The sequence below is a fragment of the Penicillium lagena genome (genome assembly GCF_028827675.1).
Source record: "Penicillium lagena strain IBT 129212 chromosome Unknown utg000006l_segment0_segment0, whole genome shotgun sequence".
NCBI lineage: Eukaryota > Fungi > Ascomycota > Eurotiomycetes > Eurotiales > Aspergillaceae > Penicillium > Penicillium lagena.
The window spans coordinates 760,987-787,888 of record NW_026623227.1 but is presented as its reverse complement, the minus strand read 5'-3'; the positions used below and the strand labels follow the sequence as shown (position 1 = coordinate 787,888).

The following is a 26,902-nucleotide window of genomic DNA, read 5'->3' as shown; positions in this document are numbered from 1 at the left end:
CACTTCGTCTGAAGATACCCGTACTAAATAGACGTTCTAGAGATGTAAAGCCTGTCCGGGGAACACAAAATAACGCTATATGCTATTGTATACACGGTACCTGGCATATGTATCGCATGCGCTTTGAAAACTTGTCAACATGAACATCAACAGGCTAAAATTTGAAGGTCGAGAGAAGCGTGTCTTCCAATGAATAGTTACACCAAAAACCTGATGAGCAATAACACAGACCAGGGAGTATTTCTACCCATTTGTGTTCAACTCCCTTCTTCACCTCTTCTATACTCGAATACAGCCAATCACAGTCCAGATAGTCATCCCCAAAAGCAGCAGGCGGTGAGCCCCTAGTGATGTAGTGCTCCTCGATTCCTCCACATTCAAATGCACCTCAGCTCCAACACCCAGGCCAGAACGACCCCAACACCCATCTACAACAATGCTGTCCCGCACCACTCCACGAGCAATACTGCTCTCCAGCTCCATGCGGCCCCTCCGCACAACCACGCTCACACCCACTTCCGCCCTCTCAGCTCTGCTCCCCCGATCCTCCCGCGCCATCCGCCCCAGCTCAGCGACACCACTCCGCGCTAACAGCCGGGCATTGCACGTCTCTGCCGTCAGATGCAAGGGCATCCAGCCCGACTCGTCGGACCCCAAGCCTCCGCCTGTAGCGGGCTCTGCGGCACACGTCACTGAGCCGACGCCTTTGTCGGCGGAGGAGTACCAGGAATACTCGGAGCATTACTTCAACGTGCTCCTTGGGGAGCTGGAGAAGTCTCAAGAGGAGGGCTCAGATGTTGAAGCGGAGTATAGTGTATGTCTTCTTCACTTCAACTTCCTCTCTTTCTCTAGTTCCAAGACGGAGCGGAATATGAAATTGGAGAATCAAGAAAAGCTAACATACCGTAACCACAAACAGGCCGGCGTTCTCAACATAACTGTCCCCGCGATAGGAACCTTCGTGCTGAACAAACAACCGCCCAACAAACAGATCTGGCTCAGCTCGCCCATCTCCGGGCCTAAGCGGTACGACTGGATCGTTGGCGGCGACCGCATGCACGAGAAGCAGGAGTCGCGGCCCTTTATCAGTGGGCAGTGGGTTTATCTGCGCGATGGGTCGAACCTGACGGATCTTTTGAATTCGGAGTTGACGCTGAACTTGCCGGCAGATGTCTATAGTGATAGTGAGTAGGTAGGAGGGGGATGTGGGTGGTGGGGGTGGTGGCTACATGATAATATTGGTGTACAATTGTATTTTTTTGACATCGCTACACTCATACTCATGGATGGGTTGAGAAAGGATTAGCAGACATCATTTCAATCATGTTTAAATAGGTGCAATCTATGACCGACTCGTGCTGTGCGTGGCCCTTGAGAGCCGATAAATATCTATGCGTTATCTTATACAATCACAGTAAGCCTTCTTTATTTCGAGTCACTGTAGCCACCCAACTCGAGACATTGAAACCTGTCTTGCCCGGCTGAGCGAGTCCTCTTGCACAGCTGCGCCCCATTCAAGCAAGCAAGTCTTGAAGCCATGTCCGTAGACGGTGACGTTGCCTGGATAGGCACACATCAGGATGCTAGAGTGTGCAACTTGTCCTGGATATAATATATGATATCGGCCGCGGCGAGGATATAGGCTTTGGATCACGGATTGCCGTTGTTGATGCAGGACCCATCCCATCCCTCCACCATCGACTTTTTCGGGTGCATATACATGCATGTATATGCCACCCTTGACACAGAGAGTACATCATGGGGTGAGGACAGGCGCAACCAAGACTAGCGCCTATCCTGTCCTGTGATGTCTTGGTGTATAAAATCCATCTTTCATATCCTCTGCTCTGTTCATTCACGCCTGGACAGCAACAGCCCCTGCATTCTGCCCACCATCCGGCTTCGGCAGATCCGTCTTGAAAAGAAATGCGATCAGCATTTTCAGGAACATATCCAACCTCCACGGCCGAAAAAAAAACTCACCACATCAAAAATAACCCGAATCATCAAACTGCAGCTCGGACACACGGCTATCTCCTCGCCATCGCGCAGGTCGTCGATCGCGATCTCGAACCGGTCGCCGCAGGGGCAGGGGAAGTGGTAGATTTGCATGGCCGGGTCGAAGGTCATGTCCTCGATTTCGATCTCATCGTAAATGGAGAGCGCGTCGTCGGCCATTTTGGAAGGTGTTTGCTCTGGGGAATAAATGGAATGAAAATGAATGGAGTCTCTCATCTTTCGGTGGCGGCAAAAAGTTTGGCGGTGGTCATGTGACTGCGGAGAGGGATTAGTTAAGCGGTTTGTATAGTTAACGTAAACCACGGGCGAGTGGCCCACACGGGCGAGTGGCCCACCCACTCGCAACCGTACGCATTTAATTCAATATAAGTCAATTACCAACGCCTATTTTACATATGAAATACCCGCATACTAATCAGGGCATTTAGTCCTCCTATGCCCTATTTGCCAGCAATTTGAACACCGCGGTGGCGCACGCTGCTTGGTTGGTTCCGCTGCCGACGAAGGACCTGCTTCGGCAGTGTTTTCCACTTCAACGACTAATTGATCATCCAACATTCGCTGTACATTGTCCTCGCCTGTCATTCCTACTTCACTATCCATCCATTTGCTAGGTTTTGCCTGCTTTTGTTTCGTTTGGTTGACCTGGGAGCGTAGTTTCTCAATCTCGCGTGCCGATATAGCACTCTTATGCATCTCTCTTTCGTATCCTTTGACTAATTGCGCGAAAGCCTGTACAATAGGACTAGGCGGTGAATGCATACGCTGGCGAAGGAGCTTATTGATTGAATGTGCCTGACGACTTAGGTCCTTTGTATGATGAGGTGTATGGGGGACAAAACTGCTACTGTCGCTCCCACTAGTCCCTGGTGGTGATGGTGTATATATATCGGCAAGCAAAATATTTAGCTTGTCTAGCACACGCTGCGCATCTAGCGGAACGAGGCCAGCAGCGGCAAAGCTATTTCGTATAGTAATGCCTTGATATGCTTCATCTCGGGCACGTGGATATGCAGTAAGGAAATCAAGCTTATCAATATGGTTCCGGCCCCAGCGAATCCAGTCCTGGATAAGCTGACCATATGATCGCTTAATAACAGCAAAGCAGCCCACATCGAGAGGTTGTAATAGATGTGAGGAATGCGGTGGCATACATATAGAAACAATATTGTTTTCTATACATAAATCATCAAATGCTGCGGTCATATGGCTTCCATGGCCGTCTAATATTAATAGACGCCATACCCCCTGCGTGCGCTGTGTAGTCAATGGAATAAAATGGTGTTTTAACCATCGTAGACCAATTTCATCAGTAGTCCATCCATTGTCGCTCGTTTCGAGGCGCCAATCGGACGGAAGATCCACGAACCAAGACTGATTATATCGCTTGCCTTTGAAGATGATAGTAGGCGGAAGCGCCCATCCACTTGCATTGACTGTTTCAATAGCAGTGACCCATTCGCGATTACCAGGGCGTACTAACTTGCGCCTACCATAGTATTCCCTGCGTGTAACAACCTTTGAGGTGCTTGTAATACCCATTGCGAAGCCCGTTTCGTCAAAATTATAGATATCCATAGGCAGAATACCATATTGCTCAATAGTGCGTCGGACAGTAGTAAACCAATCCCGAATAACCACTGGATCTTCACATTGAGCGCGCTTATAGTCATAGCCCCTACTAAAGCGCATTGTAAGGTCGTCGTGGCGTTTCATAAAAGTCCCTGACCAATTAACTCCAACTGTTTAGATAGGGTCCTCGCCGCGCTTCGCAAGTAGAATATTTGCCATTTCTCGTATTAGGGCGTGATCGGCAGCAATTCCTCGGTCGTCCATAGAAAGAAGCCATTTCTTTAACGATTCCTCTTCTAATTGGGTCAATTTTGTGTTATTTGCGCGTGTAGTAGGACGATAGGTCTGGCCCGCGAGCCTGTTCCGGAGGGTGGTTCTGGGAATACCAAATCGACGTGCCGCTTCACGAATATTGACAATTTCGTTGTTCTTGTATGCTTGTATTGCGAGTAGGACCCTTCCTTCCTGATTAGAAGAATTAGGGCCCGATATACTGCGTTTTGGTGGCATGGTGGATGGTTGAGGAGAGTAGGAACGCGTCGGAGACGCGATTTGGGGGCAGGTGGGCCACTCGCCCGTGTGGGCCACTCGCCCGTGGTTTACGTTAACTATAGTTACAGGAACTAACACAATCATCACTCTCCCAGCCGTGCAATCTCCATCTTAACCGTTTCCACTTCTCGGGCGAGCACTCCATATCGACGAGCAATCTCCGCAAGAGTCCCGCCATCACCCACAGACTGTGTCCCCGATCCATCAGACACCTCCACATCCCCGTAATCCCGGAGCTCTTCAATCGCCATCACCCGCCGTTCTTCGAGCTGATCGCGCGTTTGGCTGAGGTGATCTCGGTACCGGGTGAGTGCCGCCAGGGCTTCAGGTGTATATATGGTAGCGGCGACTTCGAGCTTAGTGACTCTATCGAAGGTAGAATTAGATTTAGTAGTGCTCCCAACGTCTTTCTCGCGAAGCACGAATGGTGCAGTACATACTCAAGTTTCCCCTCAACCCCCTGCGCAACGGTAGCCAAATGTTCCGCCTTGGCCTTCGTCGCCCGCGCCAAGGCACCATGCTTAACCCGCTCGAGGGTAATAACGGTCCTCTCCAAAACCAGCGTTCGGGTCGCAAGCACATCCGCCGCTGTAGCGGCCATCTGTCGTCTAGCTGTGGGCAACTCGAACAGTTGGATCTGGCGCAACGCGCGCACCCGGTCACGGAGGACATTCGAGACTGGCGGCGCGGAGGCAATGGATGTGCGGACTCGACGGTCGCGGGCTCGTGCGCGCGCGTGGTGGCTTAGATGTGCTGGGGCATGGATGCTTCGTGACAATGAGGTGGGAACTCCTCCTGTTCCTGTTGAGGTTGTTTCTGGGGACGTGGTTGGTTGTGCAGTGGCTAGGTTTCGGAGGTTGTTGACGGATGACGAGAGGAGGGTAGAGAATGAGTGCGTAACGGATGGGATGTATGAGTGGAATGTTTCGATGTCTGGTGCGAGTAGTGAGAGGGCGTCATCGTCATCTTGCTCCTCCGAGTTTTGGGCGCCTTGTTTTTCTTGCTTGGGTCTGTCGGTGTCGATTGCGGCACGCGGTGTCTCAAGGTACAGCGAAATTATGGCGAGATTATCCCGGCACTGAGATATCTCCAGAATTAGCACACGAAAACAAGACACACGGCGCGACAAAGGGTCCATTCCCAGTGACGGACGACGATACTGACCTCATTGGGCAACCCGCTGTCAGGAGCAAACGCCAACTGCCGCAGCATTCGCTTCTTGATCCGCTTCTTTGCATATTGCTTCTGGCATTGTTTCAAGTCCTAACCCGGGTACGACGGTCAGTTCTCTGTTTCTTGTCGTTCTTCCGTGCCCAGTGCGACAAGCCCAAGCTCTACAAAGGCGGGCGTTTGTGGGGGGGGGGGAGGGTGTATGTACCTCTACCGCGCGTTCTCGCTCCGGGAGCGCGCCGTGCGCACGCGTCGAGCCATCGGGATTGAAAAGCGTGGTCGTTAGATTTTCATAGAGCCGCTTGAATAGAGGATTGTGCGCGAGGATCGAGGGATCGCAGGGGGGATCATGGTTGACGGAGCAAGATGTGGACGGGAGAGAGAGCTCCACCGCGGTTGACAATGATCTACGGGCCTCGGGCCTCACCCAAGACTAACTAGATTCTACAGAGATCAGAAAGCCTGCAGTACTCGTACATTTGCATTTCCATATCATCGTAATCATACAGGAGCAGCTGGCCATTCCAGCTCCAATCATTCACTCACTCCCCTTTTTACCCCATCTCCATCTCGGTCGTCTTCAGCGAGTGAACCACACAACAAAAGCCAGTCGTCCCTGCGCCCTCCCATTTTTCATCTTGCGCCAAAATCCGAATCGCAAAATGTACACGCAGGCAATGGGGGAAAGTTCAAAGAGAAAAAGAAAATCCAGTCCATGGAGAAGCCTGGCCATCCAAAAAGCCAGCCCTCGCTGAACCCGAAGGGATTTTCGAGAGAAGCAAAGAGTGCGTATGTACAAGGTGTATTCCTGGTGGTGGAGAAAAAAGATCCAGGGGTGGATCAAAGAGATTCAAAAAAAGAAAAAGAAGAGACGCTCAGAACGCAAATCAGCGCAGCGAGGGCATGCGCAGATGAATTGATCGGTATTGAGCATCTACTCCTCCTCGCTCTCCTCGGAATCTTCGTCTTCGTCATCACTGCTCTCCATGGCTTCGACAGATGGCATGGGGTTGGGAGAACCGCCACCCTGGAAGCGAGACAGGTTGCTTTCGAGCATGTTAATCTGAGCCTCCTGCTCGTACTTGCTCATCGGCTTGTTCTTTTTCGGCTTCGGGGCGGCGAGGTTGCTGGCGGGCGCAGAATCCTCGTCATCCATGATGTGAGGCACGTTCTTCTTCACAAACTTGAGAAGCATCAACAGCACATCATTGGGAAGTTCATCGATATCCAGTTCAATCTCCGCTTCTTGGGTACCCTGAAAAGCAGGTTAGTATGTAAAACAAAGCCGCGAGAAAAAGCTTACCTTCAGAGCAGGAACATTGTTCTGGATGATCTTGAGGGCCTCCTGCATCTTCTTGTCCGGCAGACTACTGATACCGTTGGAGATAATCTGCTTCTCGTGGTAGCTTACCCAGCGAGGCTTGTCAGACTTGGAGCTCTTGATCTTCTTGTCCTTCTTGCCGCTAGGAGCGCTGCTCTTCTTGGAATCCTTCTTGCCCGATTTCTTGCCAGCCTTCTTAGACGAAGGAGGAGTCTTCTTCTTCTTCTGGGTGATCGCTTCGACCTGGCGAGACATCTCCGCAATCTGCTGCTGGAGCAGCGTAAGGCGCTCGTCATCCTCATCGCTCTCGTCTTCTTCCTCATCACTGTCCTCATCGGACGAGTCGGAATGTTGGTAGTGATGCGGCTCGTGGGACTCCAGGTAGCTAGCCTTATGGCTCCATTTCCAGTTGAAAACTTCTTCCAATCGCTGGCCGGCCGCATAGATAATATCACCGGCCATGTTGAACCGGAAGCAGTTCTTCAGCATCTGGCGAATATCGATCTCAAATTCCTTGGCGTTCTCGTACTGGCCAGACCTTAGTTTGTTCTGCACGGTAGACAGATCCATCGGCTTCTTGATCACGCTGTGATAGTTGGGGATGTTCAACGCAACAGGGTCCACGGGCAGATAGAAAGGCGCGGCAATTTCGTAGTACTTCCCCTTGTGCAGTTCATCAAGGACCTCCTGGCAGAACTTCAACTCCCACTGGAACTTCTTCTTCTTCGGTTTGGTGGAATAGGGAAGATCGCGCTTGGGGGGGTGGATCGACCGCTTCGGACGTCCGTCGGGGTTGGAAGAGTCTCGCCGAATGGTGGGCAATCCTTCTGGGCCCAGCGCAAAGGTCGTTCCCCCCTGGGGTGAGGTTGCCTTGGGCGGAGCAACCGGGCCACCGGTAGAGGTCCGCGGCTCCCGACGCGCAGCAGAGGTCTTCTCCGCCACCTTCTTGGGCTTCTTTTCCTCCACCTCGTCAGGCTTGGGAAGATTGGCCATTTGCTTTTCAAATGTCGCCCTCAACTTGTGACCTTCCTGGGTAACGAGGTGGTCCGGACCGTTGAAAGTCTGGGCATTCTGAACCATCAAAGCGACATCGTCAATAACCCCTTGCGGAGACGAATACTCGTTGGCCTTGAGCTTCTTCTCAACCGTTCCCAAGTCCATGGGTTGCTTGATCACATTGGGATAATTCGGGATGTTCAGCGCGACGGGGTCCACAGGCACCTTGTAGAAGCGCGCATCATGCATACGCTTCAGGCTGGTCAGACACTTTGAAATGAACTTCTGCTGCAGCTTGGTGACTCCTGATTCGCCACTGGCCGGAGGAGCCGGCCCGGGGGTTTCGGTCCCCGGAGTCGGCAACTTCGGAGCCTTGGTTTCGGTAGTAGCCGAGTCCTCGCCTTCAACTTTGGTGCGCTTTGCAGCGGGTTCTTCACCACCATCGACTTCGCGTTCTCTGGCGATCTTGGTCGGAGACATGGGCACAGGGGGTGCATCTTTCATCTCCTGATCGGTTTGAAGCGAAGGCAGGACCGGGGGTGTAGAAGACGCTGCCGCAGGGTCATGCGGGCCGGCGGATTTGTTCTCGGCGAAGAGGTGGTGGGGCAGTTCGGTTTTCACGGAGGCAGACATGTCCTGTGGGGTTTCAATGTCCATCTTGTCCGGAGTATCAGCAGCGCCATCGGTCTGAGCAGGTGGCTCACTGCCGGTATTCGCGGGTCCCTGCCTTGACGGAGGAAAAACAACAACATTGTTCGCCGGTGTCTCCGCAGCGGGTGTTGCAGATTCCTGAGTCGGGCCCTGACTGGGCGTAGCCCGGTCCTCTGGGCTTTCTTTCTTCAACTCTGTAGCCGTGGGGGGCTCGATAGAAGGTTCGACAGAAGGCTCGAGGGAAGGCTCGATGGAAGGCTGAGCGGCAGAGGGCGTCTCTGCTGGCACCGACGAAGAAGGGGGTTCACTATCGACGGGTGCCGGCGGAGCAGGAGATTTGGGGGGAGAGGCAGCAGTATTGGTACCATTGGCGATGGCAGTCTCGCCAGGCGTATGGCCATTCACCGCCGTAGGAGTGATCTCAGGCAGGGTCGGGGGAACATCTTGTTTGAGGTCTGAAACCATATTTTGCACGCTGGTAGTCAAAGTCAGCAAATGTTTGCAGAAAGCAGGTGACAGGAAAAAACTGACCTCATGGGCGCCAGGTCGGGCGCAGCGACTCCGGTCGGCGAGGGAGGCAGCTGAGGCTTGTCCTCCTTGACAAGGGGAGGAGCCTCGGGAGGCGGGGTCGCCATGGAGTCGTGTTCCAGTCGGAGAGAGTACAGGGTCTAGGGTGGCACGAAAGGTGGGAGTGTATGGGAGTGATTTTGGAAGCGCGCAACAGAGTCAACTGGATACAGACTTGCGCCCCACGCGCGGAAGCTCAGGCAATGCGGGGAAAGTAGAACTTGGTTGGCGCAGAAGCTTTGAAGGGTTGTAAAGATGGAAGAGATGGGGAAGAATGCAGGAAGAGATGGAGGGAGAGGTGGGGGGAGAGGCGATCGTGAGGGAAGAGAGAAAGATGAGCTGGAAGAAAGTTGGAGAATGCGATGGCAAGGCGACAGAATTTATGGGGCGGTGAGGGAAGTGGTCACGTGGGCGGTGGGTGGTGGATAGAATGGTGAGCCTGCCAAGAAGGAAGGAAGGAGTGAGAGGTGTGGGTGCCTGAGGCCCGGGGTGAGGAACTGGATAAATCAGAAGGCGGGAGGGAGGGTAGGTGAACAATTAATAATAAAAACCCAAAGCACCGAAAAATAAAAAAAAATAAAGGTGGCTGGGGGGGCCGAGTTAAAAGGGGCGTAGACGCGACGCGTCTGTGTTTAGGGCGACGGACAGGGGGGAACCAAGGACACGAAGGGAAAGGGGGGCGGTCAAAGGGCTTAAAAAGACGGAAGCAGAATTCTTCCTCGGAGGGGATGCTAGAATCCTTAAGTACAACAGCCGGAGTGCGCCCCTAGTTCCACCGCTGGCACTAGGCCGCATTCGAGGGTTGGTTATGGCTAATGATTGGTTTGGTCCGATCGCGTTCGCTCGTCCTAGGGGTGTGATTGGTGTGGTTGTGGACGATGTGGACCCGCTGTATCATCGAGGAATACAAATTTTCACTGCTGCTACAGTAGTGTGACCAGCTTGAACCAGCGTGAATATAGATAAATATTAAAGATTCGTTCGAATATATCCTATAATATAAATACATATATACTATATTTATAAATCCATCTGCCGTCTGCGAGGGATACAATCCCTGAATTCATGGTGTCGGCTGACTAACCCTCACAAAAGGCAACCGGAGGACCGGCTCAAAACGTCACCAGCACGTGACGGGGCTGCGTCCGGATCTATACAAACACAGTGCGGCGAGGTGCATGGCATGGCCAATCCCTTGCTGTGGACATGTACATGCGTAAAGATGGATATATATGAATTGATCTGTATGACTGTTTGCTAGATGATTGCATTGCGGTGAATGGTGTTCTTCCCGCTGTGTAGATGAGTCTAACGGTATTGAAAAGAGTATAAAGATAGCATAAAGGTAAATTGGCCAATTACTTGCCAGAGTGTATGTCCATGGAAGTGACATGCTTCTTGATAACTAGCCGTGAAGTCAATCATTGTGTTTCTCTGAAAATATATATTTCGGACATAGATCTCATCCAGCATACTATAGTAAATCAGCACATAAATCCATCACCAGATAAGAACACCATATTGATAGCGCATATCTGCGATAAACGCTATTTCCAGAACCTGTCTAACCCCCCCCCTTATCGAGATCAAATCAACACTAACTGTCCTGCCCATACTCCAACACAGATTTCACATCACGTGATGATAACGTCTATCCACTAACCACATATGGACTAGCGCCTATACGAACATTTTTTGGGCTTTTTTTCACTTCCCGCAGCGACTGCGACTTCCCAAGAGCCCCAGCAACCCCATCTCGTTTACCCGGGGTCGACAATCCAAAGCACGGGATTCCTGTAATTCTAGTTGCTTCTCTGGGGTTCATCTGTCCTTTTCTCCCCCCCCAACACATCCTTCTCAAGCGAAGAAACCCAAAAAAGGACCCAAAAAATGGGCAAGAAGACATCTCGCCCATCTACTAAGATGGGCTCGGCCGCATCGCCTGCCGCCGGTCTCTCACAAGCAACCAGCAAGACCTCTGTGCTGCGGGCTGCGTTCTCTCCATCCCAATACCAATTGGCGCTGTTTGCGTCCGTCATCCAGGGTCTCGATGCGCAGCACATCCGCATCCACGATACCAACACCGGTCGTCTACAGTGCGAGCATGCCTTGAACCCGAAGGAGACTGTCACCTCGCTGGACTGGGGATACTACGGTGGCCAGGGCAAGAACCGCGATCAGTCGAAGAAGAAGCGGAAACGCGGCTCCGACATCAACGGGGTCGACGGCCTGGACCAGGGTGATATCGTCGTTGCGTTTGGCACCAGCTCGTCTGATATTCGCATGTACTCGCCTGTGGAGGACAAGATCGTTGCTACTCTCGCCGGTGCCCATGACAAGGGGATCAAGGATTTCAAGTTCACGGCCGATCGGCCGGGCCAGGAAGGCTGGAGTATTGGCGGCGACAACAAGTTGGTCCAGTGGGATTTGCGCACCGGGAAAAGCATAAGGTACGACATGATACCTGCTATTTTATGGCATAACTAACAGCAAAATTCTCAGAATGATCCATCTCCCTTCATCGGCGCCTTTGACTGCTCTCTCGCGCCCCGTTTCCTCGAACCCGCCCGTCATCTGTGCCTCCCAGAAACCGTACCTAATAGACGCCGAAAAGGCCGACGAGCCTCCCGTTGAGTTCGCCGCGATGCCGAATCAGATCCATTCGATTATCTCGTCATCCACAGAGTCTGTGGGCGCATTCCTTGCGTCGGACGGAGACCGGTACATCAATGTCTTCGATGTTGCCAGCCGGAAGCTGGTGCGGAATCTCGTCGCAGAGCAGGATGTGTCGTCGGTTTCATTATATCCCGAGGGCAAAGTCGCGCTGGAGAAACAGATTCTCGCAGCTGTCACCGACGATGGCACCATAGAGCTCTTCACAAAACCGTTCGTTCAGCCCGCCGCGGCGGCCACCAGTCCCAAGGCTAGCCGGAAGCAGATGACGCAAAGATCAAACGCTTCTCTCAAGGTTACGCATTCTGAGTCCTCCGACGCCTGCGTGCCCGTGGTCGCGGCCTCATTCCAAGGCTCGGACATCGTCGTGGCGTACACCGAGGGTGGCGTGATTCCAGTGTTTGAGCGTATCAAGTTCCTCAACGCTGATACCGAAGAGTTGTTGTTTACTGGCGCAAAGAACGTGGTCAAGAGCAAGTCCAGCTCTGCTGTTGCAGCAGTGACCACGAATGGAGTCAAGGGCGCGGGCGAGAGCCGGGTCGACGAGACCCGCACGGTTGTTGAAGCAGGAAATCTTGTGGATGATGATGTCGAGATGCAAGATTCCCGACAAGATGTCGAGATTGCCGACAGCGAGGAGGACTCGGACGATGCTGACGAGGATACCAAAGCAGTCGCTGTTGAGAAGAAGATCAAGCCCGCGAAGAAGCCAGCCGGTGACGAGGAGGACGTCGAGATGCAAAACGCTCCTGAATCCGAGGAGGAAGATGATGATGAAGAAGTGGGCGCAGAGCCATCCTTCGGCGAGCTCCTGGGTGTCAACACAGGTCAGGAAGTCGACGTCGAAGCCGAGCTAGACGACGACCTCCGCCTCGGCGCATTGGTGCCCGGAAAGCCCAAAGCTGCAGTGCAACAGATCCCATCCGGCATCTCGCTGGCCACCGTGCTCACGCAGTCGCTGAAGACAAACGACAATGGCATGCTCGAATCCTGCTTCCACACTGGGGACACCTCGATCATTCGGACGACGATCCAACGTCTCGACTCCTCGCTTGCCGCGACGCTGCTCCAGAAGCTCGCGGAGCGTCTCTCCTCCCGCCCGGGCCGTTACGGCCACCTTCTCGTGTGGGTGCAGTGGACGTGCGTGGCGCACGGCGGCGCGCTGGCCGCACATCCGGATCTGCTGAAGCGCATGGCGACGCTGTTCAAGGTGATGGACCAGCGCTCATCCAGTCTTCCGTCCCTGCTTCTCCTCAAGGGCAAGCTGGACATGTTGGATGCGCAGCTGGGCCTGCGGCAGTCGCTGCGCAGCGGCGCAGAGGGACTGGATAGCGAGGATGAGGACAACGTTATCTACGTGGAGGGCCAGGATGATGAGGAGGACAGCGAGGTGGAGGCCAAGGTCCCGCGCACGAAGTCGATCCGCGATACGGCCTTCGACGAGGACGAGCCCATGATGAATGGTGTTGCGGATGAGTCTGATGATGACGAGGACGAGGGCAGCGAGGAGGAAGATGAAGATGAGGAAGACGGGCTCCTTGATATCGAGGCTGAAGAGTCTGCCGGCTCATCTGATGCTGAGGAATCGCTCGAGGAGAATGAAGATGATGAAGATGAGGACGCCGAGAGCGCTAGCTCGATGGTTGACTTCATTGCCGACTCGGAGGATGAGATGTCGGAGGATGATGTTGCCGCTGCTGCCCCGCCGCCGCCGTCGAAGAAGCCCAAGACGTCTGCTGGGAAGAAGGGTAAGGCTGGTAGGAAGTAAGCCTAGCCTTGTCCCCTCTCCCTGTGTATCTGGCGAATTTGTTTCTTGTGTGCTTTTGGTTTATAAAAGAGTATCCCATACGTGTGTGCTGTGCATCGGATGGATCTAGATCTGTCTGCATTTCTTTTCTTCAAATTTCCTGTCTGTCTTTTCTTTCTCACTTGTATTCTTCTGGTCATCCAATAGGAGATGGTTGGCAAGTGCCAATCCCAATCAAAGCATATTCTATGTCTCTTCCTAACTTTCTTACTCTACTGTATGTGGGTACCCATTCCTCCTCCTCCCATCCCTAGCTCTAAGCCACAATCCTCCATTCAATCAATCCAAAAGCTCATTCCCCTCACAAGCCCCCTCCGACAAAACCCGATGCTTCGGCACACCCGCCTCCCCCAGGGGAATCTCCAACCCAATCGAGCGATCCTCTGACGGGTAGTCCGTATAATGACCCAGCTTACTCACATCGGGAGTGTCGAGCGCGAGAAGGGCGCTGTTCTTTCCTGCCGAGATACGAGCTGAGGATGTCGAGTTTGGAAGCGTTATGCGGAGTTCGCCTGAGAGGCAGATTACCCATCTGGATTTATTAGTTTGTGAGTTGAGGGATTAGGGAGAAAAGCATGCTGGGTGGGGTGTAAACATACTGGTTAACAGGCGCATTATGAATCCCACCGTCAAACTTCGGCGGCACAACAACATAGCTCGTATTTCCACCTGCAACACCGCCGATGGGACCGAGGGATAGAAATGACGCGCCGTCCGTCCCGGTCACGGTGGAGGTCTCGAAGTCTGGCTCGAGAGCCCAGCATTCTATCGCGGAGCGGCCATGGTGCGCGGTTATGACGGTGACATTTAGTGTTTTGCCTAGTGGGGGTAGTGTAGATGTCGTTCCGGTAGAGGTTGAGTGAGATTTGGCGGCGATGAGGGTGGTGCCCGTCAGCAGAAGGGGGAGGAGGGTGGAGAGGTGCATTTTTTTGTTTTTATGGGGAGAGAATGTATCCTGATAGAGTATGTAGTGAGGAAGAGAAAGGGAAAGAATGAGATATCAGATGGGAGATATCTGGTAGTTACACACTCGGCAGTGACTACTGAGATGATGAAAACTGGAATTCAAAGCTGCTTATGTATGTTTGTACCTCGGAACCTTGACAGCCTTGGAATGCGACGCTAAAATTTGACAACCGAACGGTCAGGGGTGTGCATGGCGCTAGTGGTGGCTAAGACCGGGGATAATCCTGAAGGATTGGTAGGTTTCCGGGCGTGCGTATGAACGTAGGAAACGTCCGAGAAGAATAGTGGGGTGGGATCGACATTATTCTTCGTCACACTACGCGTAACGAGAACTATAAGCAATTACACTAGCTGTCAACGGCTCAGCTCAGTCTTGCGCCGATCATAAGAATAGAGGGGATACAAACAGCAAGCTAACAACGAGCGTGCACGCCTAACGAATGACTTCACTTCCGGATTTCTCGATCCCCTCCAGACCCTCTAGGATATCGCTTCCTCCCAGCAGTCCGCAAGCAGACCCAATGCTCTTTCTGCGCCCACTCCAGACTTCGTGGAACTTGACTGTCTGATCACTGGATGCGACGATGATGCATCCTTCCTCCCTGGTCCCCGTGCACCACATCCCTCCTTCTTTTTCTTTGGGACGGATCCTCAGAGGTCCCGGACAGTACCTGCGGCTCCTCCTGTTCCTGCGTTTGGTGATCGGTGGTACACGCTCTGGCGAGAGTGGAGGATGTAGACTGTCCCAGTCGTCGAGTGTAGCGGAAACATGGGGAGGTGGTCGTCCTGGGTAACTGACTGCCCACAGTGCTCTTCCGCAGTCGTAGCCCGCTCCACGATGCTGTCCGTCCCAGCTGGTCCCGTACGGGCCCCATGGGATCACGGCGACTTGAGCACAGCTTGGCCAGGCGAAGATGGCAATTCGATAGGGGTGTTCGGGCAGTGCGAACCCGAATGTAGCAACGATCTCACGTCGTGTCTGGCTCCAGATCAGACTGGTTACCTGGGCGAACACGTTGATGGTTGCGAGACAAGCTCCCGTTCGGGTATGGTAGAAATGAATGGCTCCGTCGTTGGTGCCTCCGCCTGTTGCGAGTAGCGAGGGTTGCCATGGCGCAAATGCAATTGCCTTGACTGCTGCTGCGTGTTTCAGCCGATGCTTCTGGCTGTTATATGGCACCAGGGTAGCTCGCCCGCTGCCAGGCCATACGGTTTCTGACAGAGACGGTGCTTCAGATGGCGGGCTCGAAAGACTGTTCATCCACAACGGCGGCCAATGATTGAAAAAGTGACGGGTTCTGAATAGCCCTCGTCGTTCGGAGCTTGACGTAATACACTGGAAAATGTTCGGACTGGCTCTCGTGGACTCGATAGATACGGCAGACGAGGGCAATTTCTGCGATGAGATGAGCTCGTTCAACTCGAAGAGAAGGCAGGAATTGTCATTGCCGCCCGTGGCAATGAAAGTGTCATCTGGAGACCAGGCCAGACCGCAGACCTGCTGGGTGTGTGCCGAGATCTTGACGAGTAATGTAATGGACCCTTTCCAGCCCAACTGGTTCTGCAACTCACCATCGGACCAGTCGACTGAGTAGTACCAGACATCCCCAACCTCATCGCCCACCACGAGATCCTCTGCCTCGACTTCCAGATCCTCAAATCTTACTGAAGGTCTGCGCGTAGTTTTGGGCTTGAATGAGACGCAGGTGATGTTGGCAGAATGATTGAGTTCAAAACGGATCTCTGAATCGAAGATGCTCCACAAGGATAATTGGCCTGACTGACGAGCAACCGCCAGGATACTCTTTCGGCCGATCTCAGAAGAAAAAGACAAGGAAGTCACATAATTTGATGGTTCCATATCTCCAAAAGGCGGATGCTCCACCCCGAACCGTTCCGACCAGAGATAGACATGCTGAGCAAGACCGACAGCAAGCACGCCAGAAGTAAAAGAATAAGCGAGAGTCGAGCAATAAAAGTCATTGCGCAGAAACGGTGCATCTAGGATTCGGAATGGTTTAGGCGGGACAACCTCTCCTTTGGTAGGATTTGTAGGCCCTAGCATTGTCCAGCAGTTAGTTGATGCCGCAGAGCAAGCTGCAAATAACGCCATCTCACCCTGTAAGTGACGGTGCTAGATGGTGTATAGATTGACCTAGGTAAGTAATAATTGACACCTCTCTGACACTGCGTAAGACAAAGCGGTCCACTTACAATGACCCCTCTCAACTTTCTTCCAAGCATTGTCCTTCCAGACAAAAGGAGAACAACGCTCATGATGTGAAGACGCCGGACTGGGAGGTGTAGTACGGCCAGCGGATAGCATGCAAGTATCAAGCAGTCGAGACGCCGGGTCAATGTCTAGCGCGAGTGCAAGCCGTGACTCATGCATGTCTCGCTCGTCTGCAATGGTGCTTTGAGGGAGAAAGTTGGCCGCATATATGGGGGCAGTGGTTCCTCTACTCAACACGTTGGGGTGGTCATTGGAGATTGACGTTGATGGAGGTCCCAACACTCCCGAGACTCCTCCAACGCCCCAGACAGCTCCCGCACTGACGTTCCTCGCAGGATCATTTGACACATAGCGGGCTCTCTCTACCGCCGCCGTGTCAGAGACGAGACGAGGCCGTTGATACGGTCTCTGCCAGAGACGAATTGGTCTTTGCGGCCCCGGCACAGTGACGGGACGGCGTGGTCTAAGCGGCAGAAACGGATCATTACCTGGTAGACGCTGCCGCAGCAATTTCTGTTGAGCAGACAGTTGCTGTGGGGGTTTGCTCACACGGTATGAAGTTGAAGGAGGATCGACAAACGCGCGCTTTGGGATGAATCTGTCCGGGGAGGCGGGACCGCCAAAGGTATTCCTTGCTGGGAATCCCGTTGCAGCGTGGCCCCTTTCTGGAGATGCAGTCTTGTTGTCATTGAAACAAGGTGGCGAATTCGCCTGAGCATTGGCTCGAGGCTGTTGGGATAGTGATATCTGAAAACCGGCTGGCGATTCCAAGAGTGGTAAAGTGATTGTGGCAAATTCGGTTAGTTGGACAGGTCCATTGTCTCTGCTAGACTTGGACCGAGAAATGAACAAGAATGAGGTGTTGCGGCTGTCGCCTGCTGCCGAGGATTCCTCGAAAGAGTGACATCGTGTATCTACTACCATGACTGTTGATGGAATTGGTGAGTTGTGAGTGGAATCGACCCACGGAAAGGAGTGTAGGTAGAGCCCAAGGAGAGAATGGGTGATGGGCGAAGTGTCAATGAAAGTTGTTTAGAAGGAAATGAAGAGAGAAAGTACGACAAGAGGCAGAAGAAGCAATGGCGTCACGTGATGCGATCGATGGATTAGGCAGGCGCCAGTCACGGGTCCCTTTCCCTATTTCTTTCCATCATCATCATCCATCCGGTTAGAATGGCAAGCGTAAGGACACCCTCCTCGGTTAGCTTGATCATACTGATGCCGCTGGACAGCATGGCGTGCCGCGCTCAAAACAGACAGAGAGGTCTCAGGAAGCGCGGCAGCAGGAATTGCAGAAAATAGAAAAGTACCAGGACCTGGAACGCCAGGTTCGCCAAAAGGTCTGTCCGGATTGGACATAACAATAATGAGCAGAGACTGACTGCAACATAGGTGGCCGATCATGAATACACAGCCGACACATTGAAGCAGCTCGGGGACCTGCTGGAGAGCAACCCGGAGTACTACACCATCTGGAACTATCGACGGCGAGTGCTGCAACATCAGCTCTCCCAGATAGATGCACCTCAGATGAAGCTACTCGAAAAGGATCTCCTATTTCTGATCCCGCTTCTGAGTAAATTCCCCAAATGTTACTGGATCTGGAATTATCGCCTATGGCTACTGGACGAGGCTCGTCGGTTACTATCACTCCCCGAGGCCCGCAAGATTTGGGAAGGTGAGCTGGTCCTGGTGAGCATGTTTCTGAGCAAGGACCGCCGCAACTTTCACGCCTGGGGGTATCGACGGCTGGTATTCGACACCTTGAAGCAGCTTGCAGACGCGGAGGAGACGCGGACAAGCATGACCCAAAAGGAATTTGAGTATTCGGACAAGAAGATCCGCGAGAATCTGTCCAACTTTTCTGCCTGGCATTACCGGACGAAAATCATCCAGCGGTTGCTGGATGAACAGTCTGCCAGCGATGCCGAGCGGAAGAAGATGCTGGACGACGGTTCGGTCTCCCCCAACCCATTGGTTGTCCGATTACTGATACAGTTTCCCAGAATTGGACTTTGTTCACCAGGCCTTGATTGACCCGCGCGACCAATCTCTCTGGTTCTACCACCAGAACCTCATGTGCGTCTTTGACCCCTCAGTGGCGGAGCGGACCATGGCTCCGAACCTGAGCGTGTCCGACCGGGTGCAGTATCTTCGGAATGAGATCGAGTTCATCGAGGAGATGCTGGACGGGGACGAGGACTGCAAATACATCTACCAAGCCCTGATCGACTGTACCGTTTTAGTGGCCAAAGTGACCGGCACACGGTCGGACTCAGACCGAGATCAGATTCTGAGCTGGCTCTCGGAATTGAAGAAGCTGGATCCATTACGAAAGGGACGCTGGGCGGATTTTGAGCGGAGTCTGAGTTAGTTCGGGGTGGCCTGATCCTGTGTATATAGCTTCTTTGGCCCCTTGTTATGATTATTCGGCCCCCAGAGGATTTGGTCTGGCCATGAAGAAAAAGAAAGTCGTGGAATTTCTGCTCGAATTTAATTTCTTCTTTTCTTCTGATCTTCATCATCATCATCATTATTATTCTTCTTCTTCAGTGTGAACTACCCTCGTATACAATTGGTACTGCTGTCTCGGGTACATTAACTGCTTGTCCACCGCCCGTGCCTGAGTTTCGCCCGACCTGGAATCCAACCTCACACCGTGGCCCATTCCTACCTTCTCCCTTGGAATCTCATCCACATTATCTCCCTTTTTGAATGGGCCGATCGCGGGCCGTTTGTGCTTCTCTTCCTATGGAGTGTTGTGTGTGATTTAACCCAAGACAAACATGTCCGCGCGCAATAGTCATGACTACGCCGGGGTAAGTTGTCTCCCTGTCGGTCTCACGCGACCCGGCAAATGCTGACGGTGCCTCTCAACAGGAGTCCTTCGACGACGCCCGGGAATCGATCGAGAACAATGACACCAACGTGGCCCTCAAGCCCTCGTCGACGCGGTCGTTGACCGACAGTCCCCCTGTCGGCAACATATCGTCGCCGGAAACCACTGAGAAGCCTCCTTTCCCTTCTGAATCGCAGGACGAGAAGAAGAGCGAGGAGGAGGATAGCAAGCAAGAGAAGAAGGATGGTGGTACGGATGCGGATGCAGATAACGACGAGAAACAGGCAGAGGGGGCGACGGCAGATGAGGGCGCCGGTGTCGCGAAAGACGACGACAAGACCGATGATGAGCTACACAAGGTCGATAAGCCAGAGACAAAGGAGACTGAGCAGCCTGACCAGGACACGGTCGAGAAGTCGTCCGTTCACACCCCTCGTCATTCGCTCAACGAGGACAACCCGAATGGCGCGGTAGACCCTGCGCACTCGGAGGAGACCCCTCGCAGACGTACATCGCAGAAATCGCCTTTGTTGACTTCCCATCGCCTCTCCAGCACGTCGTCGCTCGACGAGGTGAATCTGACCAACGAAGCAGCCAACACCAAAGATACGGACTCGCCCCCCCGTGCCTCCCAAGGATGCAAATTTTACGGCTCCCTCCGGCTTCAAAGCGCTGTCGAATAACCTTCCGTCATTATCATGGGGTAGTGCTGCCCCAGCCAACAAGAGTTTACCCATTGCAGCTGCACCACCGCCACCGGCTCGGAAGCTCAGCAGCGGGCCCTTTGCATGGTTCTCTCGAAGCTCAACGGGGAGCAAGGACATCAAATCCCCGCCCCAGAATGCCTTCAGTCGGAGAAACACTGCCGCCTCGGTGTCGACTATCGCCAGCAACGTGGACTCGACCGCTCGGCACGACGGTGAAGATGGTGATACCTCTAGTCTGAGCTCCAAGAAGACTCGGCGTAACAGCCTGAAGGACCAGTTCAAGCTTCTACGGATGCGGGAGGAAGGAATTGCTGTACACGATGAAGAGGGTGGGCTATCAGCTCGTGCCAGCGTCAGCCAGCCTGGAGCCAGTCCTCAAATCATCCCGGAAGAAGGCGAGGAGGGCATACTGGCTACACCAGGGGCATCAGCCCCGGGAGCGACGTCTCCGGGCATGACACCCTCGACTGTCAACCCCGATCTGGCCCCCGGCACGGTTTCTGGAGTTTCTGCCTCGGCGACCGATGCGTCGATGCCTGTGGACTGGGACTTGTGGCAGCAGCTTGTCAATGAAGGACCGCAGGCCCTGGCAGGTTCGGAGGAACTGAACAAGGCCATCAAACGAGGTATTCCGCAGACCGTTCGTGGCGTGATCTGGCAGATTCTTGCAGACTCTCAGCAGATCGACGGGATGGAGGAAACCTACCGGGAACTCGTGGCTCGCGGGACGAACCCAGAGAAAGATCGTCGGACGTCCACCAGCCAGTTGAACGGGTCAGCCGAGAAGGAGTCCACCTCGTCCTCGCGCTCGTCCATTCGCTCTGAACATTCGGGATCCGGGACGCAGTCGACCAGCGTGCCTCCTAGCGCTCCGCCGAGTGTCACCCCCAGCGTTGCCGCCAGCCCTTCCTTGGAAGTGGACCCAGAGAAGTTGGCCAAGGAGCAGGCTGCCAGCGAGAACTCCCGCATCAAGAAAGCAAAGAGTGAGGCGGCTGCTCTCCAGAAACTGGAGAAGGCCATCCGACGAGACCTGGGTGCGCGTACCAGCTACTCCAGATACTTTGTCTCGCAAGGGAACCAGGAGAGTTTGTTCGGACTGTGCAAGGCATATGCCTTGTACGATGAGGCAGTTGGTTATGCCCAGGGCATGAATTTTATTGTTATGCCTCTGTTGTTTAACGTAAGTTGGCGTTGTGCCTCCAGACCGACAGACGGCTAACATTGTGGACCTAGATGGACGAGGTCGAAGCTTTCGCTCTGCTTGTGAAACTGATGAACAAATACGGGCTGCGGGAAATGTTTATCCAAGACATGCCCGGTCTGCACCGCAGCCTATATCAGTTTGAGCGCCTTTTGGAAGATTTGGAGCCTACGTTGTACTGCCACCTGCGGCGCCGCGGTGTTCACCCACAACTATACGCGACACAGTGGTTCCTGACGCTATTCGCCTACCGCTTCCCGTTGCAGCTGGTCCTTCGCATCTATGATCTGATCTTCGAAGAGGGGTTAGAGACCACGATCATCAAGTTCGGCGTGGCGATCATGCGCCGGAACGCGCAGCAACTTCTAATCATGAAGGACATGGGCCCGCTCACCACTTTCCTCAAGGAGCGCCTATTCGACGCATACATCGACAAGCAGCCCTCTCCGTCGTCGATCTTGGAATCCGGCTTCTTCGGCAGCTCGGGTGCTGCCGACAAGGAAGTTTACCGATCCGACCTTCTCGTGCAAGATGCATGCGCCACCCCGCTCACGCCAGAAATGATGGCCGCCTACTCCACCGAGTGGGAGGAGAAAGTGCGCACCGAAAAGGAACACGAGGCTGAGTTGGAGACCCTGCGACATACCGTGACCACCCAGGCAGCTCGAATCCGTCTTCTGGAAGAGCGCGCCGAGGCTTCTGACACGGAGCATGTGCAGCTGGCATCGCAACTGGTACACGTCAAGGTTGAGAACGAAGAATTGCGCGACCTCGACGAGGCGTTGAAGCTGCAGGTTTCTGAGCTGAAGAGTGTGGTGGACAAGCAGCCAGCTGAGGTGGAGGAGAAGCTGCGCACGGAGATGGACCGGATCATGAAGCGGAACATCGAGGTGCAGAATGAGAACCGCGCGATGGAGGAGCAGATGTCCGAGATGGAGAAGGAGTTGGTGGCTACGAAGATGAAGTGGGCGGAGGTAAGCCAGCCAGTTCCCTTGAACAAAAAATGTGTACACATGCTGACGAGTCCATGACAGTTGTGCGAGAACCACGACAATCTCAAACAGAAGTGGAATGACCTTCGCCGGGCTCTCGACTAACCGCTTTATCCTCCTCTTCCATATATGCTAGACCGATGGACCAACGATCTGCGATCTTGTCCATCTTGTCCATTCTGTCCTGCCCGTCGATTGTCCGTGGCCGTGATGATTTCGCCTCTGTTCTTATGATGACCTCCCTGTACCTCAGCCAAGCATGCCACCCGACCTAGAGGCATTGGTGTTTTTTTTTTTTTTTTTTTTTTGTTGCGGTATAGCTACTACAAGCTACGCAACCCCTGTGTACATCACGAAATGAATTGAGTTGAATTGTTCTGCTATTATGATGATTGATCAACATCGAACTCCCTCCCGAATCCCTCCTACATAACAACCCAAGTTTTTGTCCATTCTACCCGATACATAGAATAGACCCCTCGGAGTATTTCCCTCGGGTATCTGGGGAATGTAGAGTAAATTACAAGACGCTCTCAAAATAAGTCGTCAGAACATCCTCCTTCACCGGCCCCGCAACCGCCTTAAGCGCCTTGTGCGCCTCGCACTCATTATCGTAGTACTTCATATCCTCCATCGAAGCGAAAGTCGTCTTGACGCTGAGGTTGAACCCGTGGGTGCGCGGGTCCGGGATCGTGGCGCCGGCGGCCGCGGAGACGATGTAGGGTTTGCCGTCCTGCATTATGTATTACTTCAGTTAGTCATGATAATCAGTGCACTCACTTCACAAGAAATAAATACCTTCGTGGCCGTCTTCGCCATCACCTTGTACTGCTCCAGGACACGGTCCCGGCCCGCCTCGTCGGGGATTTTGAAGAGGGTGATGCGTTCAATGGGTGCCATTTTGGAGGAATGTGTGTGGAAGAATGATGCACGATAGAGACGGGCGAGGCGCATCCTTTAAATAGGGTGCAAGATGTGGGTGTGGATGGCGGTGTTCCGTCGGGTCGCGGGTAGTACGCGGGGCTGGACGGCGCAATTCCGCCGGTCATTGCGTTACGTCAGGCATATCTTATTTAGTTGGGATTATTGAAAACGCAGAATATTCGCCCCTCGGAGAGCCCGAACGCGAGATCCCTATTTGTAAGGATATGTTGGAGGTAAGAACTAAGTAACTAGTGGGGTCCATCTCTATAAATGCATTGGGGGCTCTTTTGAGGCTTAGAAATAGGCTGTCGGGGCTTCGGTAGTTACAGTAGTTAGTCACTTTCGGTGATAGTAGTTAGTAAGCTGATCGCAGAAATTAACTCTCACTAATTATAGTATTTAGTGGAGTTCTATGTAGGCTGCTCTCTACAGACCGAGTCTTTGTCGAGGCAATTGAGCGTACCCCCGACTCCTATCCGTCCCACTCTCATGGTCGTGTTCAAGATCTAACTACTCCGTTTTTTGCAGACCATGCTCTTCTATCTGACCCGCTTTACTTTCATCCGTCAATTCGCTCGCCTCAATCGGGGTTGGAACTGTCTGGTGGCCGTGGCCGTGGACGAGTTCAAGGGCCGGCGGGGTGTAAGACTTGCGAGCGCTGAAGATCCAATTCGAGCCAGCGATGACGATGATAACGCCAAAGGCGACGATGCAGTAATTCATATTGACAGCGTTGGTCGGGCTAGACGTCGGCCAGATAAAGAGGACGGTGGTAAGTAGTGCCCAAGCGACGTCGGCGGCATTGCAGATGTAGCCAATGGCGGTGGGGAGCTTAAAGCTACGGTTCTCGGGGAGCATGCGGCGGCCGCGTAGCATGTTGATTCCCGGGGGGATGGCGTAGGTGATGGTGAAGCAGACGACGGCGGCGGAAACGATGGCGTTGAAGGCGTCGTTGGAGCCGAGGAAAACGAGCGCGAAGACGATGTCCCATGCGAAGCACCAGACGAGTCCCACCACAGGGACGCCGTAGGTTGGGCTCACGCGGGCGAAGTGGCTGCTGAAGGGCATGCCGCCATCGCGCGCGAGGGCGTAGGCCATCCGGGCGCTGGTGGCCATGTCGTCGATGGCACATAGGACGAAGGAGAGAAGGGGAAACATCATGAGGCAGATACTGCCGGCCTTGTTCTGTGTGGCTTGGTAATAGATCTCCAGAAGTGGTTCTGGGGCGCCGATGGCTTTCGGAATATTACTGATCACGGCGAGCACGGCGGCGATGTAGCCAAATCCAGTGATGACCGCCATCCCGATGGCGTAGATAATGAGCCGGGGGCCCTGGGTGGTGGGGTTCGGCATCTCTTCAATCATATGGATGGTGGAATCGTATGCCGTCACGGAGAATGCGCTGGAGACGGCGTTAGCTTACAGTGGTTCTTCCTTGAGGGTAGAAACTTGCCCCTGGAGCAGACCCAGCTGCCAGGCCCAACCACTCGGCCAGCCAGATTTGTTGATAAACCCGCCGAACACAAATTTGGCGCTTTGGAAGTTTGGAGCCGCGCACGCTAGGATGGCAACCAGGCTTGCGACGAAACCCGCCAGGGTAAAGAACATATTGTACTTATTCAAGTGGCTCAGGAAGCGGTTGGCGAACAAGTTGTAGCTAAAGGCAATGACGTCGACGGCAATGTACAGCAGGAGTCTCTGCCACGGCTGTGGGTCAAAGCTTGGTTTTATGAGCTGGGCATAGCTCATGATGATTCCGCTGACCAGCAGGCAGTTGGCTCCGGCCAGACATACCCACGCGGCGAGGTTAATCCAGCCGGTGATGTAGCTGACGGCCCGTCTGGTTGACTTCCAGCTGGCCACGGCCGCCCAGTGGTACTGGCCACCTGCAGTTGGGTAGGCTGACAGGAACTCGGCCAGCGATACCCCACAGCACATGTTGAAGATGCCGGCGATGACAATGCCCCACACCGCGCTGCTGGGCCCGCCAGATGGCAGGGACGCGTTGACCGTGGTGCCAATGGCACACCATGAATTGACGATGGCGAACGCCATGCCAAGCATGGAAATGTTCGAAAAGGAATGACGGTTGAGATCGGATTTGATGCCCATTCGCTCCAGCGAAGCGTCGGCATCGACGTCGGCGTCGGCAGCGGCGGTGGTGTGCCTCTGCCGGACGGTCCCTCCGCTTTCCTCCATTTTCCAGGGGTGATTGAGTTAGTGAGAGAAATTTACGAGTTGGGGAAGGGAATTGACGCAGAAGGAGAGAGTTGAAAAGAGGGTTTGAAAAGAGTGCGCAAAAGGGGAATACTTACACTTTCCCCAGTCTGGCATGAGCCAAATCCCTCGAAACCGGGGTCTTACCGTAACTATACGCCCCCATTGCCAGTCGCTGATTTCGGGATCCTTGAATTTCGTACGGCCTAGTACGTGGGGAAAACAATATCCGGGGACCTAATTGCAAGTCTCACTAATAGTGCTATGGAGATCATACCTCACCTCTCTGTTGGCATTTATGACTACTAACGCCTGTAGCGTCAATGCGGGCTAACTAGTCCCTCAACTATGTGCAATGTTTTCTCGATGGACCTGTAAACCTTTGAGTTGACCCGAAGACTTGTTTCCCTATTCGAGAGTATTGTGTAATATCAAGGCCTACACCTAATTTGGTGGTTCAACTCAATTCAAGGTTCAGAGTTTTCATAGGGGGTAATCAGTGGCTAAAATGGGTTAGGAAGGTGACGCACGTACACTACAGCGATTAAATATATATTTTGGAGTTCTGGTGTGGAAAATGCTAACCGCCTACCATTAATATGCATTAGCAGAGGCTCCCAAAAGGAAAGTCCAGGCCATGTCAATCAATCTAATACGAATTCTTCGTTACTACATTGTAGTAACTAGCGGTAACCGGCGATCATCTGCCATAGAGGGCTGTAATATGAAGAAATGAATTGAGCGACGCAGGGATCGAAATCAAGCACCTTTTAGTGATGTAAGCGGAGGTAAAGATATCATGGAGCTTAGGTTACCATTAGGCCAGCCGCTAACTAAGAGAAGGAAACGACATATTCATCTACTTGTTTCAGAACAATAATAGCCTTAAACTAATAATAAAGTAGGTCCCTATAGGGTGCATCGAGCAAAGCCTGACAAGTTGGGGCGCCATTGTCAAGTGAGATAGACTGGAGTGCACGCTATCGAATTGTATCTGTCAGAATAATGGCCCCCAGGTAATTTATCCAGCTGCCGCATCTGTCCGCTTACCCATCTGGGAAATCCCCACCAGGGAACTGTGCCCCGATGTGGGCAGATCTCACTACGTAGAGTTTTTCCGCTTCTCTACTATAATTATGGACATGATAGGTAGACCAGAATACCATCGTTTTCAATCATTGTCACATGACACTATCTAGTAAATTTACTAGTGAATACCAGAAATCCAGACTCTGACAGTATCTCTTAAAGCTGTCGGCTTTCTCCGCGGTACCTACATATGTAAGTACGGCATTCTAGGGATCAATAGGGAAAGAGAAAGTTAACGAACTCTCCTCATCGGGACTCGATCAGTTCGCATTAGGAACCTCGCCTGCGATAGTGCCAACAAGGCTATGATTACTAGCATTCGCATTTGACTCGCCGTTTATAGAAGAACGCGACCTTAAAGGTTTTTACTAGGCTTTGTCGTAGGGCCAGGACACATTGTAGGGTG

The 26,902-nt window shown here is 53.1% G+C and overlaps 11 protein-coding genes across 11 annotated transcripts; 4 read left to right on the top strand and 7 right to left on the bottom strand.

The window, feature by feature from the left end:
- Nucleotides 1-436: 436 nt before the first annotated feature.
- Nucleotides 437-1,192, top strand: N7510_008464 (frataxin family protein; the record flags this gene model as incomplete). The annotated part of the gene is made up of 1 exon (XM_056980389.1): nt 437-1,192. One exon carries the CDS (start codon nt 437-439, stop codon nt 1,190-1,192), a length of 756 nt encoding a protein of 251 aa, XP_056830598.1.
- A 663-nt stretch (nt 1,193-1,855) lies between these two features.
- Nucleotides 1,856-2,178, bottom strand: dph3 (CSL family zinc fnger-containing protein; the record flags this gene model as incomplete). Its single annotated transcript, XM_056980388.1, has 2 exons — nt 1,856-1,915; nt 1,984-2,178. The coding sequence occupies 2 exons, from the start codon at nt 2,176-2,178 to the stop codon at nt 1,856-1,858; spliced, it is 255 nt and encodes an 84-aa protein (XP_056830597.1).
- Nucleotides 2,179-4,271: 2,093 nt separating this feature from the next.
- Nucleotides 4,272-5,719, bottom strand: N7510_008462 (uncharacterized protein; the record flags this gene model as incomplete). The annotated part of the gene is made up of 4 exons (XM_056980387.1): nt 4,272-4,509; nt 4,584-5,221; nt 5,263-5,406; nt 5,522-5,719. Coding segments are annotated over 4 exons (1,218 nt in total), but the record flags the coding sequence as incomplete, so codon positions are not given.
- A 528-nt stretch (nt 5,720-6,247) lies between these two features.
- On the bottom strand, nt 6,248-8,916 carry N7510_008461 (putative transcription regulator BDF1; the record flags this gene model as incomplete). Its single annotated transcript, XM_056980386.1, has 3 exons — nt 6,248-6,568; nt 6,617-8,756; nt 8,813-8,916. The coding sequence occupies 3 exons, from the start codon at nt 8,914-8,916 to the stop codon at nt 6,248-6,250; spliced, it is 2,565 nt and encodes an 854-aa protein (XP_056830595.1).
- A 1,822-nt stretch (nt 8,917-10,738) lies between these two features.
- On the top strand, nt 10,739-13,289 carry N7510_008460 (WD40 repeat and Utp12 domain-containing protein; the record flags this gene model as incomplete). Its single annotated transcript, XM_056980385.1, has 2 exons — nt 10,739-11,298; nt 11,351-13,289. The coding sequence occupies 2 exons, from the start codon at nt 10,739-10,741 to the stop codon at nt 13,287-13,289; spliced, it is 2,499 nt and encodes an 832-aa protein (XP_056830594.1).
- A 318-nt stretch (nt 13,290-13,607) lies between these two features.
- N7510_008459 (uncharacterized protein) lies at nt 13,608-14,253 on the bottom strand (the record flags this gene model as incomplete). Its single annotated transcript, XM_056980384.1, has 2 exons — nt 13,608-13,860; nt 13,928-14,253. 2 exons carry the CDS (start codon nt 14,251-14,253, stop codon nt 13,608-13,610), a joined length of 579 nt encoding a protein of 192 aa, XP_056830593.1.
- A 474-nt stretch (nt 14,254-14,727) lies between these two features.
- Nucleotides 14,728-17,451, bottom strand: N7510_008458 (WD40 repeat domain-containing protein; the record flags this gene model as incomplete). Its single annotated transcript, XM_056980383.1, has 2 exons — nt 14,728-16,352; nt 16,509-17,451. 2 exons carry the CDS (start codon nt 17,449-17,451, stop codon nt 14,728-14,730), a joined length of 2,568 nt encoding a protein of 855 aa, XP_056830592.1.
- A 249-nt stretch (nt 17,452-17,700) lies between these two features.
- Nucleotides 17,701-18,901, top strand: N7510_008457 (Rab geranylgeranyltransferase BET4; the record flags this gene model as incomplete). Its single annotated transcript, XM_056980382.1, has 4 exons — nt 17,701-17,709; nt 17,760-17,867; nt 17,920-18,481; nt 18,534-18,901. 4 exons carry the CDS (start codon nt 17,701-17,703, stop codon nt 18,899-18,901), a joined length of 1,047 nt encoding a protein of 348 aa, XP_056830591.1.
- Nucleotides 18,902-19,313: 412 nt separating this feature from the next.
- N7510_008456 (putative GTPase activating protein (Gyp5)) lies at nt 19,314-22,371 on the top strand (the record flags this gene model as incomplete). Its single annotated transcript, XM_056980381.1, has 5 exons — nt 19,314-19,346; nt 19,408-19,938; nt 19,973-21,253; nt 21,307-22,248; nt 22,309-22,371. 5 exons carry the CDS (start codon nt 19,314-19,316, stop codon nt 22,369-22,371), a joined length of 2,850 nt encoding a protein of 949 aa, XP_056830590.1.
- Nucleotides 22,372-22,786: 415 nt separating this feature from the next.
- N7510_008455 (Dabb family protein) lies at nt 22,787-23,166 on the bottom strand (the record flags this gene model as incomplete). The annotated part of the gene is made up of 2 exons (XM_056980380.1): nt 22,787-22,999; nt 23,065-23,166. The coding sequence occupies 2 exons, from the start codon at nt 23,164-23,166 to the stop codon at nt 22,787-22,789; spliced, it is 315 nt and encodes a 104-aa protein (XP_056830589.1).
- A 534-nt stretch (nt 23,167-23,700) lies between these two features.
- On the bottom strand, nt 23,701-25,389 carry N7510_008454 (gaba permease; the record flags this gene model as incomplete). Its single annotated transcript, XM_056980379.1, has 2 exons — nt 23,701-24,592; nt 24,614-25,389. 2 exons carry the CDS (start codon nt 25,387-25,389, stop codon nt 23,701-23,703), a joined length of 1,668 nt encoding a protein of 555 aa, XP_056830588.1.
- Nucleotides 25,390-26,902: the final 1,513 nt, after the last annotated feature.